At 39.3% G+C, this 13,882-nt stretch overlaps 1 protein-coding gene across 8 annotated transcripts in view; it reads right to left on the bottom strand.

Moving 5' to 3' along the window:
• Window positions 1–1,483: 1,483 nt before the first annotated feature.
• The window catches only part of ZNF185 (zinc finger protein 185 with LIM domain), a 176,171-nt gene continuing 163,772 nt past the window's right edge, over window positions 1,484–13,882 (bottom strand). For all 8 annotated transcript variants that reach the window (XM_089651926.1, XM_089651929.1, XM_089651928.1 and 5 more), the window contains 5 exons: window positions 11,834–11,905; window positions 9,515–9,595; window positions 7,048–7,150; window positions 5,448–5,552; window positions 1,484–1,963 (listed from right to left, as the gene is read on the bottom strand). In XM_089651926.1, the coding sequence (XP_089508052.1) occupies window positions 5,454–5,552; window positions 7,048–7,150; window positions 9,515–9,595; window positions 11,834–11,905 (355 nt within the window). In that variant the 3' untranslated portion in view covers window positions 1,484–1,963; window positions 5,448–5,453. The remainder of the gene's footprint in view (window positions 1,964–5,447; window positions 5,553–7,047; window positions 7,151–9,514; window positions 9,596–11,833; window positions 11,906–13,882) is intronic.

Here is a 13,882-nt window from a genome sequence, read left to right as displayed (position 1 = left end):
GAGAGCACTAAAAGTAAAGAACATGCCACAGATGTCATCTAAACTAAACATAGATAAGGGTTGGTCACACTTCCTGCAGGGTAAAACACTTTGGGGTTTATTTACTAAAGCTGGAGAGCAGAAAACCAGGCTCAATTCTGCAGAGAAACCTTCCAGGTTTTATTACCAAAACTCAATTGAACAAGCTGAAGTTAGAAGCTGATTGTTTTCTATGAAGAAGTCAGACTGATTTTGCACTCTCCAGCTTTAGTAAATAAACCCCTGTGTTTCACCTTGCAGGAAGTGTCAGTTCTGGCCGACGGTGCCTTGCACTTTTAAAATGTTTTTTTCCTCTATTGAAATATCACATTTCATTCATTTTTGTATGCAGCAGCTGATCTGCAGCGCATAGAAACATAGGTCAACCTTTAAATAAGCTGCGATGCAGAAATCTGCAACATTTGCATTTTTCCATCTCATGGGGCATCTCACCCGAAGGTTGCATTTAAGTGGCAACAGGGCACACTGAAATCAGTTTTCTGCCTGCCTTTGCAGAGATTGGCATTTTTCTAGTGCAGAACAATGCTGATTTTGGCAAAAGTGTAAATGAGCCTGAACTCTTGGTCAACAATCCTAGAGGTCTCCGAATGTACACAGGCATCAAAATTAGATCATGAATATTTCTAATGTCTACCCGATGTTCCCTGAATTCTGGTTTTAATCCTCCATTTTCTTGGGCTTTGCTTTATTTAAACACAGGGGATATTGATTTTCGAAACAAACTTTATACTTCCAAGATCAATTTGTCCTGTGTTTAAATGTACAGTACATGCATTTCGATGCATTCAGATTATCTAATCTGTCCTGAGACACACAGAATTCCATTTTTTTCTAAAAGCAGATGAAGTGAATGCACCTCAACACAGGTAAACGCACAGTGTGAATTATACCATTCAAAATAGTTACGTACATTTACTGTACATGTGTTTAGAAATGTCATATAAATGCATGTAATTGCATGCTCATGTGAATGAGGTCTGAATGGTGTAGTGAACCAAATGGTTCTATACAAACAAGCACTTAGTGATGAGTTCTTTTTGCTCCTATTTTAGACAAACCCAATCTACAGCTTCTGATGATTTTGACTTTGTGGCAGCTGTTCCTGTCAATGGCTTCCGAAGTGGCAATACAGCTGACGCTGGAGATTTAAACACCACTGCTAGGCGCATTGAGCATGGAGCACTTACTCACCATGACACAGTTATATGTACCAAAATATCAGATCTGTAATTGGGTTTTTGCGGACTACCAACTAATGTTGCTCTGCTGTAGTATCAGAAAGTTCTCCCAGCAGACCTTCCAGTGGTGGAGCAGGCACATTGAGTGACACAAATAGTAATTGTTTAATAAAATAACACTGTATGTTTTTGGAGGAAACATGATAAATACAAATGACTGACATCTAATTCTGCTATCTATATTTAAAAACACCAGTCATAATCAGTTAGATTCATAAAAGTCTTTATATAGGTTGGACTTGTTAAAAAGAAATTTTGAGTAATAGAACATGATTATTAGAAAAAAAAAGTAAATACTGTAAATATATCGCTGAAAGACAAGTCACCCTATATACTTACTCAATATCTCTGGTATACATATGACTTCACTAAGCAGATGGCACTCAGTCATATCATGTCTTGATAAGAATTTGTTCAATAAAGGAATATATAACAGTCAGAAAAGGCCTATGACATCAATGAATGCACTACATATTTCGCCATTTCGGTATGTACAGATGTCAATCACAGTGAAAAGGTGCAATCCCTCTGAGTAAATAACTTGCGTCTTAGATATTATAAGCAAATGAACATGATTAGGAAAATACATTCATTTGTAATAACTTGGCCATGTTTAGCCAATAATAAGAATTGGGTAGTTCATTGATGATTCAGAGTTCCCATCATGGTCTTCCTTAAGTTGTAACCTACCATAAAAACAAGAATATATGTTATAACTATGCAATGATAAAAAAAAAAAGACACAACATCAGTAAGGTTAGTAAGGCTTATTACCATGCTCAGATTGAAAGTTGACCTCTATGCAGATATAAAATGATTTAATTCCGTAATGCAATTATTAAAATCATTATATTTATTTTCAAAGACAACAGCTATAAGTACATGAATCTTTCTTGGTAATGGCCTTATGTAAATGTATACAAAGCAGCATCCAGGCTGGGACAGCAAGAGTAACCACTCTATTGCTCTTTTGTTTTTCACAGTGCTGTCAGTCTAGCTGTGTGGACATGCTTACAGGAGGGGAGAGCACAAGGATATACTAATGTGTCTGCATGTTCATTGCCAAGTCATAGGTTGGAGTAGTTTCCTGACCTGGTTGTACTGCTTAATTGTACTGTAATCTGTAAGAAGTTTCTGACCAGGAAGGGGGGTCTGGATTAAAAAAACTGACTAAACAGAATTACAAATTCTTTTTCAGGTGGAACACTTGGGCAACATAGACATTTGGTTTCTGTTTCAGATACTGTTCTTTGAGAAATCAGGTTCAATGCCTTGTAGTGACTGCTCCAGCATCTACACAGAACTCAAACCCACTAAGTTTGTGTAGTTGAAAACCTATAGGTGTTAGCCGTCTAGCTATATGAGGCCAGTCATAAAATCAATGCGGTAGTAGACTGTCCCTTTTGGTCTGCAGCTTGTCATGAATTATGCAGACTATTTAGTCATGCTCTACTGCATATGCTTGCACATGAATCTTCAGCCGGTTAACGATTTGTATGCCTGATTTCCTGCTATCTGCTGGTTTAGACAATTTTTATAGATGTTCCTACAGCACAAGCACCAAAAATCTATTCAAACTGCAATGGCCCATGGATATTGTTAGGCTATTCTGTGATATTCAGTATGTAAAAATAAATGGAACTCCAGTTACCTAAGATTTATGAAACCATATTTTAAGTCATTGAAGGGACAAGAGAGCGATAACTCAATGATTCTGGTTTCACTAATCAATCACTGAAGATTTTGTTTTCTTTTTTACATGGTGAATCTGTATATTAAACAGAATAAAAGAGGTCTTTTTAAAGAATTGTGTTTCCGGCTAGAAGAAACCTAACTCACCCCTTAATTTTAAAAGGAAAACTGAATAATTTAATATGTATATCTTATTTTATAACAGTATGTTAAAACCCAATTGCTAAAGTCATTTTCTGGATTTTTTTAAATCTGCAGCTTTTATTAAAAAAATGACTGGTGATCTTTAAATAGGGGTCCTTGTTGAAGCACTTTCTTTTATAGGGTGATGATGTTCTGTCACTGTCTTCTGACTGAATCACCTTGTCAGATGGGCTTCCCATGGAGACTACAAGTGGCTTTTTCAACATACAAGGTCCACTGTTGTCACCATCAGGAAACCTACCAAGAAATGCCATGTTGGAATGCATGTACACAGAAGGTGGCAGCAAGGAAGCTGCAGAAGATATGAATTTCACCATTTATTTGCTGCATTTTATCTTAAAAACATGATGACTGTTAATGATAAAGTCATAAATGTTATTCAGTTAGAGCTGTGTTTCTCAAACTTTTTTCAGTCAAGGCACCCTTTACAATTCTGCACAATCTCAAGGCACCCATTACAAAATGTTAAAAACTAAACTAACAGTTTTACAGAACACAGCAATATCTGCACATGTGGGACACCAAACGTCAGAGGTGATTTATTCTTCCAAAGCAAATACACCTTTGCACACTGGTAATGACTAGTATTCCATTGTTTCTCTTCTCCCTCAGTTTCTCTCCTTCAGTCAGCTAATGTGACCCCAGTGCTGATGGACAGGGGCAGAGAAGAGGCAAGCAAGGATGCTGTGCAGGAGCCCAATGTCCTTATCAACTGATGACAATGGCTTTTCATGTCGTCGGCAGCTAGAAAGTTGTAATGATGCACAATGGAAACCTGTGGCTTTATGTAACTAAAAGGCAGGCTTGTATACAAGTTTTGGGCAATTTTTAGGCATTTTTCCAAGGTACCCCTGAAGATACCTGAGGGCACCCTACTTGAATAAAGGCAGAGTTAGAATTTACAGCTACTTTAATAAGTAACTTTGATGTGACCTTTGCATTGTTATTTGCTTTAAGAATTATATCATCATAATGGTAGTGGCTACCTGCATGTCAGACAGTAAAAATGGCATCTTGTTGAATGGCTGAATCCATAAAACTAATTGTATCTAGAGACTGTGCTGTTACAATTTGAAAAAACTAAATACAAGGAATTAGTATTTGTACTTGCAATAGCACAAAAACTCAAGGTGGCCATACGCTGGGCAAAATTCAATCAGTGGTTGTGCTTTCAGCACCATTCCACCTACCATCCTTTGATTAAAAAATGGAGGGTATTCTACACCATTTAAGATCCTTGGATCATATACTAGTTATCGACTAGATTATATATACTAGATTTCATCTGCACAGTTCTCACAATTTTATGGGGAATAAAACAGTGCATGGAGCACCAGGTTCGCTTAAATAGTAAGTGTTTCCCTGACACAGGGAGCATTGTTTTTTTCTGTACATGCATTGGGGTTATATTCTTTGAACAGTGTAAGAAAAAAAGGCATACAGTGATTGGTGTTGCTGTTCATCTTGGGTGATGGGTGGGATTGGGTAGAAAACTATACTTTTAGTACAGTTATCCTTTAAGTAGATCCCCTCCCCAGAAATTACCTGTCAACACAGTCTCTTTACCAAAAGTCTCCTGAATGGGATCTGCATGGAACAATCTCCATTCATCTCTATGGTAAGGACATCAGCTATTTGTCTAAATGGGGAATGGCCATCCAAAGAAATGAATAGAGATTCAGAATCAGAACTCAACCAGGCACTTTGGGTAAACAGGCAGTGTGGCTACAAGCAAAAATAAACATTTCTGAGGATAAGAAACACTTTGATGGAGCACTGGGGGAAGGAAGCACATAATCAAATTATCTAATTAGATTTAAAGCAATAGTAAAGTCCTTGTATTGATTTATACCTACAGGTGAGCCTATAATAAAGCCTACCTGTAGGTACAGTAAATATCTCCTAAACGTGCACCGTTTAGGAGATATTTACTTTATTAGCACTAATGACACCACTGGCATGTGCACACTGTGATCTCAATGGACTGCATAACATCCATTGAGATAGTTGTGCTAAGACCGGGACTTCCACACATCTCGGCTCGGCCATTCAAACGGCCGTAGCCTGCAAACCTGGAAGGAGGACCATGTGAAGATGAAAGCCCTGTCAGTAGTGACAGCACACCTCTGGAGGGCTTCCTTTTAATTTATATCTTTGATAATGTGCTAGTATGCAGTGCAATGGGTGGTTTACTACCACTTTAACTAACTGTTACCTTCATATGGCAAAATGTGTATTGTGAAATTTGATTTGAAAAAAAAAAAAAATACTTACATCCAACTAGAAGAGCTTCTCATAGCAACACTCACAGTGAACCACATCCCTATGAATAAAGATGCTGTCAATTAAATCTCCCATTGGCTTGTGGCAAATTCCACACTGTGAAGATAAACACACAATGACATATGATCAGACATACATTCATACAAATACAGTGAATTATTGCCTCATAAATTCTGCAGACAGAACAGAGTGTGGGTATAGTGCAAAGATATTACCATGTTCCCTCAAAGTTATCACCTTTTATGTACGAGGGGCCTCCACACATTGTTCTGTGCATTGGGAGACTTAGGATGAACCCTGATCATAGCAAAGGTGATGGAGTTTCTCAAAGTACACAGGTAATGTCATAAGGCCCTAATCAGCAACTTAATTCTATGTCTCAAGTTAGCTATACAAATTAGGATTCTCTTGTTCAGTATACCGGTCAGAATACCCAAAAAGTGACTGCACCTGCTCAACTGCACGAACTGTTTGGCTGAGAATTTTTCAAGTAGTTTCGATATTCAGGTCCAAGCGAATGAGCCAGGTGGTGAAAACAGGGTCACCCACTGCTCAAATTTCAGTAAATTCTGCAGGATCTGGTTAAAATTCAAGCCATGTATGGCCAGCATGAGCTTCGTAGGCACAGCAATATATTTGTCGGTGAAGATGATGTTTGGCAAAACTAAATCTTTATACCATGAATAACTGCGGAAATGTGAGGAGGCCAGTTTGTGCGGTGCTTCAGTCTAATTCCATGAGGAGCACTCTGGGTCTAGAGCAGCAAAAACCACTGGGCAGCCTTGGGAGAAAGGACCACTGGCTCAGGAGCTGCTCCATTTCACCAGTTAGCAAATATGATCCTGTCTAAAGACTTGTAGAAAGTTATCTATCATTACATAAGCTATCAATCAATACTTGATCAATCAACTTGTCTAATTAATCCATCAAAATTTTACATATATATTTATACACTCACCGGACACTTTATTAGGTACTCCTTGCTAGTGCTAAGAAAATATCATCCACACTATTACACCACTACCAGCAGCCTGAACCGTTGATACAAGGCAGGATGGATCCATGATTTCATGTTGTTTATGCCAAATTTTGACCCTACTATCTGAATGTTGCAGGTGAAATCGAACGACCATTCTCCTCTGACATCAAGAAGGCATTTTTTTGTCCACACAACTGCTGCTCAATGGAAATTTTCTCTTTTTTGAACCATTCTCTCCAAACCCTAGAGATGGTTGTATGTGAAAATCCTAGTGGACCAGCAGTTTTTGAAATACTCAGACCAGCCCGCCTGGCACCAAGAACCATGCCATGTTCAAAGTCACTTAAATCCCCTTTCTTCCTCATCCTGATGCACAGTTTTAACTTTAGAAAGTCGTCTTCTCCACATCTACATGCCTAAATGCATTGAGTTTCTGCCATGTGATTGGTTGATTAGCAATTTGTGTTACCAAGCAATTGAAGAGGTGTACCTAATAAAGTATATATATATATATATATATATATATATATATATATATATATACACACATACTGTATATTCAGGTATTTATATGTACATTTAGTAGTTATAACCGGTATTTTGTATTTTTACCTTAAAACAATACTCATGGCAGTAGATATTAAGGTGATCTAGCATGATCTTAGCACAGTCTTTGATTTCACGACCACAGTAAGTGCAGGGACCTTCGTCAGATCTAAAAAGCAAACAGGTATGTTAATTGATTTTTTTTTTTTTTACAGAAATAGAGCTGAAGTTTAGACTTACCCAACTACTAAAACTGGCCATTCACTGGTAGATTTTCGGATGGGAAAAAGTTTGTTGGTTCATCCGACAATGTCTACAAAGACTGGATGAATGTCGGTACATTGTACTTCAAAAATTTGTTTTTAACATTTGATTTCGGAAAGAACATAATGTCCAAAACAAAAGCCATACAGTGCCTTGAAAAAGTATTCATACCCCCTTGAAATTTTCCACATTTTGTCATGTTACAACCAAAAACATAAATCTATTTTATTGGGATTTTATGTGATAGACCAACACAAAGTGGCACATAATTGTGAAGTGGAAGGAAAATGATAAATGGTTTTTAACATTTTGTACAAATCAAAAATCAATATATGAAAAGTGTGGTGTGCATTTGTATTCAGCCCCCTTTATACTGATACCCCTAACATCTAGTGGAACCAATTGCCTTCAGAAGTCACCTAATTAGTAAACAGAGTCTACCTGTGTGTAATTTAATCTCAGTATAAATACTGATGTTCTGTGAAGCCCTCAAAGGTTTGTTAGAGAACATTAGTGACCAAACAGCATCATGAAGGCCAAGGAACACACCAGACAGGTCAGGGAAAAAAGTTGTGGAGAAGTTTAAAGCAGGGCTATGTTATAAAAAAATATTCCAAGCTTTTAACATCTCATGGAGCACTGTTCAATGCATCATGCAAAATGGAAAGAGTATGGCACAACTGCAAACCTACCAAGACATGGCCGTCCACCTAAACTGACATGCAGGGCAAGGAGAGCATTAATCAGAGAAGCAGCCAAGAGGCCCATGGTAACTCTGGAGGAGCCGCAGAGATCCACAGCTCAGGTGGGAGAATCTGTTCACAGGACAACTATTAGTCGTGCACTCCACAAATCTGGCCTTTATGGAAGAGTGGCAGGAAGAAAGCCATTGTTGAAAGAAAGCCAAAAGATGTCCAGTTTACATTTTGCGAGAAGCCATGTGGGGGACACAGCAAACATGAGGAAGAAGGTTTTCTGGTCAGATGAGACCAAAATTGAACTTTTTGGCCTAAAAGCAAAATGCTTTGTGGAGTAAAACTAACACTGCACATCACCCTGAACATGCCATCTCCTCCGTGAAACATGGTGGTGGGAGCATCATGTTGTGGGGATGCTTTTCTTCAGCAGGGACAGGGAAGCTGGTCAGAGCTGATGAGAAGATGGATGGAGCCAACTACAGGGCAATCTTAGAAGAAAATCTGTCTGCAAAAGACTTGAGACTGGGGTGAAGGTTCACCTTCTAGCAGGACAATGCCCCCAAACATTCAGCCAGAGCTACAATGGAATGGTTTAGATCAAAGTATATTCATGTGTTGGAATGACCCAGTCAAAGTCCAGACCTAAATCCAATTGAGAATCTGTGGCAAGACTTTAAGATTGCTGTTAATAGACGCTCTCCATCCAATCTGACAGAGCTTGAGCTATTTTGCAAAGAAGAATGGGCAAACATTTCACTCTCTAGATGTGCGAAGCTGGTAGAGACATCCCCAAAAAGACTTGCAGCTGTAATTGCAGCAAAAAGTGGTTCTACAAAGTATTGACTCAGGGGCTGAATACAAATGCACGCCACACTTTTCAGATATTTCTTTGTAAAAAATTTTGAAAACCATTTATCATTTTCCTTCCACTTCACAATTATGTGACACTTTGTGTTGGTCTATCACATAAAATCCCAATAAAATACATTTATATTTTTGGCTCTAACATGACAAAATGTGGAAAATTTCAAGGGGTATGAATATTTTTTCAAGCACTGTAAACAATGTTAGAAATTCTTTGCTTCGTAAAAAGAAATTCCATCCTGCCCCTTTGAATTTTTTGATCATATGCTCAAAAATGAATGTCAGTTTGACCATACTGATGATTAAAGATTGCAACAAATGGTCAAAAACACAAATTTTTTAACAAAATTCTGCTAGTGTAGGGACAGCTTAAGTGAGCAATGTGTAGGAGTCAGTTGACAAAACAGCAGCTATCAGACTTCAAGTGACCTTTTAAGTGCTCAAGCTCTAGTTCTAGGCTCGTACGAAGTAAATATAAATGGGGAAAACACAAAGCATTCATACTCAAGCTTTCACAGTGACAATATGAAAACCAGAATACTGAGATTTTTGCATAGGTCCAGTTTGGACTGAATCCAGTGGACAGGAACTCAGAATATACAACGTCAAACTCAGAGATTATGCAGTGCTATAGCAGTAGTGTTTTCTCAGTGGAACTTCACTCAACATAAAATGGTCAACTGATTCCCATAAGTCCCTCAGTTTACCTCCTTGGTGCACTGCTGTACAGATAACTAGAACTGCTGCTGTAGGATGTCTCAGAGTCACCTGAGAAATCTGGGAGACGTCTGTAAAAGGATGAGAAAAGACATCAGAAACACTAGACTGGCAGGGCATACAAACCAACATCTCAGAATTCCTTTTACAGTTAACATAGACCCATTTGCTGCAGGCAATTTAAAAGTGTCTCTACTTCTCTATGCTCACCATTGCAGAAAGTGGAACTTGTGAAGCAAAGCGGTGCCGCAGCATTTGCCATTATGTGTAAATCTGCGCAGTAATCTTATGATTTTTTTTCCAGGTTTAGCATTTGTTTGCCTTGGTCTTTAGGCAGCAACTGATTGTGTATCTGCTGCACCAAGTTACTAATTTCAAATTTTGGGCTGTCACCAAAACAGGAGCAGAGGGGAAATCTTCCAGTAGGGACAATAGTTCTAGTGACAACCAAGGATTCCTGCACTTTGGATGGATTTCCTCTCACTTCCTGTTTTGGCTATGGGGCAGAATATAAATGGAAATCTTTCAATTGGCGCACAGATGTCAAAAACAAAAGAGAAAGGGGTTATAACTAGGGGTGCACCGAAATTTCAGTGGACGAAACGTTTCAGCCGAAAACACCCCTATCGGCTGTTGGCCAATATGGAAATAAGCACCGATACAGGTGCCAAAATTAACCCTGCCCCCCTAGCTGCTGCCGCCACTCGGTAGTTCTTACCTGAGAGACCACTGAACGATCCCAGCGCTGGGCATAGAGATAAGTGAAGGAAAGATGGCCTCCACTCATCTCTATGCCCTTGGAGGACCGGAATTATGTCACTTCCGGTTCTGGTGCTTTGATCTAGTGCTTTAAAAAATATTGCCTTGTTTACAATGATTTTTTTGATCTAATGCTTTACATTGTAGAGGAGAAATGTGGGGTCTGACTCACCCCACATCTCTCCATAAAGAGGACCTGTCACTAATTATTTCTAATCACAAGGGATGCATGCATTCCTTGTGATAGGAATAAAAGTGATTAAATTTTTTTTTTTAAAGAGACAGTGTAAAAAATAAAAATTAAATACATTTTAAAAAAAAGTTTAAAGTGCCCTCCCCCCGTGCTCGCATGTAGTGGTGAACACATATGTAGGCCACGCCCACATATGTAAACGGTGTTCAAACCAGACATGTGAGGTATCACCACGAATGTCAGAGCAAGAGCAATAATTCTAGCACTAGACCTCCTCTGTAACATTACACTGGTAACCTGTAGAAATTTTTTAAGTGTCACTCATGGAGATTTTTAAGTACCATAGTTTGATGCCATTCCATGAGCGTGCGCAATTCTGAAGCATGACATGTTGGGTATCTATTTACTCGGTGTAACATCATCTTTTATATGCTACAAAAAAATTGGGGTATATATTGTGGGGGGGTTTAATCATTAAAGTGTATTTTTTTACAAAAAAATTGCGTTTGAAAAATATATTAATTTTTAAAAACTGTCCATTCCGGTTTTGGTTTTTGGCCAAGTGCATCCTGGTTTCAGTACCAGAATTTCCATTTCCGTGCACCACTAGTTGTAACCCTCCCTTATTTTATCTAAATGAAAAAAAAAAGTTCTGCCTTAAGTTTAATTTTGTTAGAGGTTTTTACTAGTCAGCAAGTTCTTAATAAACTCTGTAGGAGCCCTAGGGTTCCACAGAAACCTGATTGAGAAAGGCTGCTCTGTAGAAACCCTTCCTCCAAGACTGCTTTTTAAACGGCATGCTGCAGAATCATATGACTCTGTTTTAGAAGACCGCTTCATAAAACTTTGTTTAATTTTTATAAGCTGAGGTTTTAAATGTAAATACTGGACATTTTTCTGCCAAACTGCATATTTTTCTGATTCTCTGACTTTTACTTTAAGGGATCCTATTTATGCTAACTTTACATTTATATATATGGAACAAAAGCAATTAAAACTAAATGATCAATACTCATATTTAACATATGTATAAATATGGATTACACATATATAGATCAGCATGGGCCCCCCCAGTGGAAACTATTAGAAATTAAAATAATTTGAAAATATTGGCAGAAATTAAAATAATTTAAAAATATTGGCAGCTATGTAATAAGAGTTGAATCCAGGCCATGGACTTGGTTTGTGCTTACATCTGTACTGTGATAGCTGTAGAATCAGTGCAGTGCAGATGAGACAACCTAGATATGTTCCCAGGGCATAGAACTGGGAGGTTTAGATTCAGATCATGCAATCAGGGTTATACAGATGTAAGTCTGTTCACTTCTTGTATATGATAAATAAAAACACGTCTCACCCAGCAGTGGTTGGAGATTTCAGATTATCTCTTGTGTTGACATACTCTTTTACAAAAAGGATTCCTTTATTGCTGTCAGAGTAAAATAAAACTTGTAAATTTAGGACCAGTTGTCATAAACACATTTGCAATACTCAGCTGAGCAATGAGGGTTTCAAACAATAAAGAAGTGTAATGATAGAACTTCTAAATTGCCTTCAATTCTTCTGCACTTCATCTAGTTTAACTGCTGAATTCTTTTATTCTTGTTATATCAGAAATACAGCAAAATACTGTCAAGAGAGCAGACTGACAAAAAAAACGTTTGGAATGTAGATCCTTTATTCTGTTGTACTGTATGTATTGTATAAAAAAAAATCATTTTCACCTCTGTGGTCATGTCAAGCTAACAAAATTGACACAAAGCAGCTTTATAAACCAAAATTACATTGATGAAAAAAATCCTGACCACTCATCGCCATTTCAAAAATATCCACTAGGTGTCAGACAAGGTGAACATGACCACTGCCTAGTACCTGATGGCAATCACACCTGAGCAGATCATATTCCAGGTCAGTTGGGAACATTTTTTTTCAGGCTTTTTACAAGTGTTTTTGCACAAGTATCAAGTTTCGGGAGTTTGTTTCCTGGGCTGGGCAAGGGGAGGAGAGCACTTCTAGAGGAGGAAAGGAATTCCTCAGGTGTAAAAACATGCAAACAAGTACAGATTGCACATTTCCAGGCACTCCTATTTGGTCCTATGGGACCAAAATTCCTTAATGTGCTCAAAAACAGCTCATGTGGCCATGTGCAGGGCATAGAGCACAGCCCGACTGAGCATACAATTGTAAATAGTAAATAGGCACAGCCTTAAATAGGAACAATCAGAAAGAATGGGATTCTGCATGTTGAGCATAGCCAGCAGCAGTGTCGCTAGGGGTATGTGGACCACACTCGGGTGACACCTGCCAGAGGGGTGACACCCAGGGCCGTCTGTCAGACTGCCTCCGTTGCTCGCTGCCACTAACGCAGCAGAGCGGAGAGCAGGAGGAAGAACACGTCACTGAAAAAAGGGCGGGAGCTGCTGAAGTTAACTTTCAAAATTAACCAGCTGGTGCTTGTTTGCTGGGTGGTCCTAGCAACCAATCACCAGCTTACTAATATGAAGAATTAACTCCAGCAGCTCCCCACTTCTATTCAGCGCTGCGGTCTCCCACTCTGCATGCTGAGTAAGGTAGGAAGGGGCAGAGCTGCTGAAGCTATGTAATGTGAAGAAGCGGGAATAGCTTCAAGGGGGCTTTGTAATGTGCAAGGAGGCTGTGTAATGTAAAAGGGTCCAGAGGTGCAGGGAGCTGTGTAATGTAAAGAGGTCCAGAGGTGCAGGGGGCTGTGAAGAAGCGGGAATAGCTTCAAGGGGGCTTTGTAATGTGCAAGGAGGCTGTGTAATGTAAAAGGGTCCAGAGGTGCAGGGAGCTGTGTAATGTAAAGAGGTCCAGAGGTGCAGGGGGCTGTGTAATGTAAAGAGGCCCAGAGGTGCAGGGGGCTGTGTAATGTAAAGGGGTTCAGAGGTGCAGGGAGCTGTGTAATGTAAAAGGGTCCAGAGGTGCAGTGAGCTGTGTAATGTAAAAGGGTCCAAAGGTGCAGTGACCTGTGCAATGTAAAGGGGTCCAGAGGTGCAGTGAGCTGTGTAATGTAAAGGGGTCCAAAGGTGCAGTGAGCTGTGTAATGTAAAAGGGTCCGGAGGTGCAGTGAGCTGTGCAATGTAAAAGGGTCCAAAGGTGCAGTGAGCTGTGCAATGTAAAAGGGTCCAAAGGTGCAGTGAGCTGTGCAATGTAAAGGGGTCCAGAGGTGCAGTGAGCTGTGTAATGTAAAGGGGTCCAGAGGTGCAGTGAGCTGTGTAATGTAAAGGGGTTCAGAGGTGCAGTGAGCTGTGTAATGTAAAGGGGTTCAGAGGTGTAGGGAGCTGTGCAATGTAAAGGGGTTCAGAGGTGCAGTGAGCTGTGCAATGTAAAGGGGTTCAGAGGTGCAGGGGCTTTGTAATGTAAAGGGCTCCAGAGATGCAGGGAGCTG

The sequence above is a fragment of the Staurois parvus genome, unplaced genomic scaffold (assembly GCF_062004578.1).
Source record: "Staurois parvus isolate SC_StPar_1 unplaced genomic scaffold, SC_StPar_1.0 ptg000668l, whole genome shotgun sequence".
In the NCBI taxonomy this organism is placed as follows: domain Eukaryota; kingdom Metazoa; phylum Chordata; class Amphibia; order Anura; family Ranidae; genus Staurois; species Staurois parvus.
This window is presented reverse-complemented; position numbering and strand designations above follow the sequence as displayed.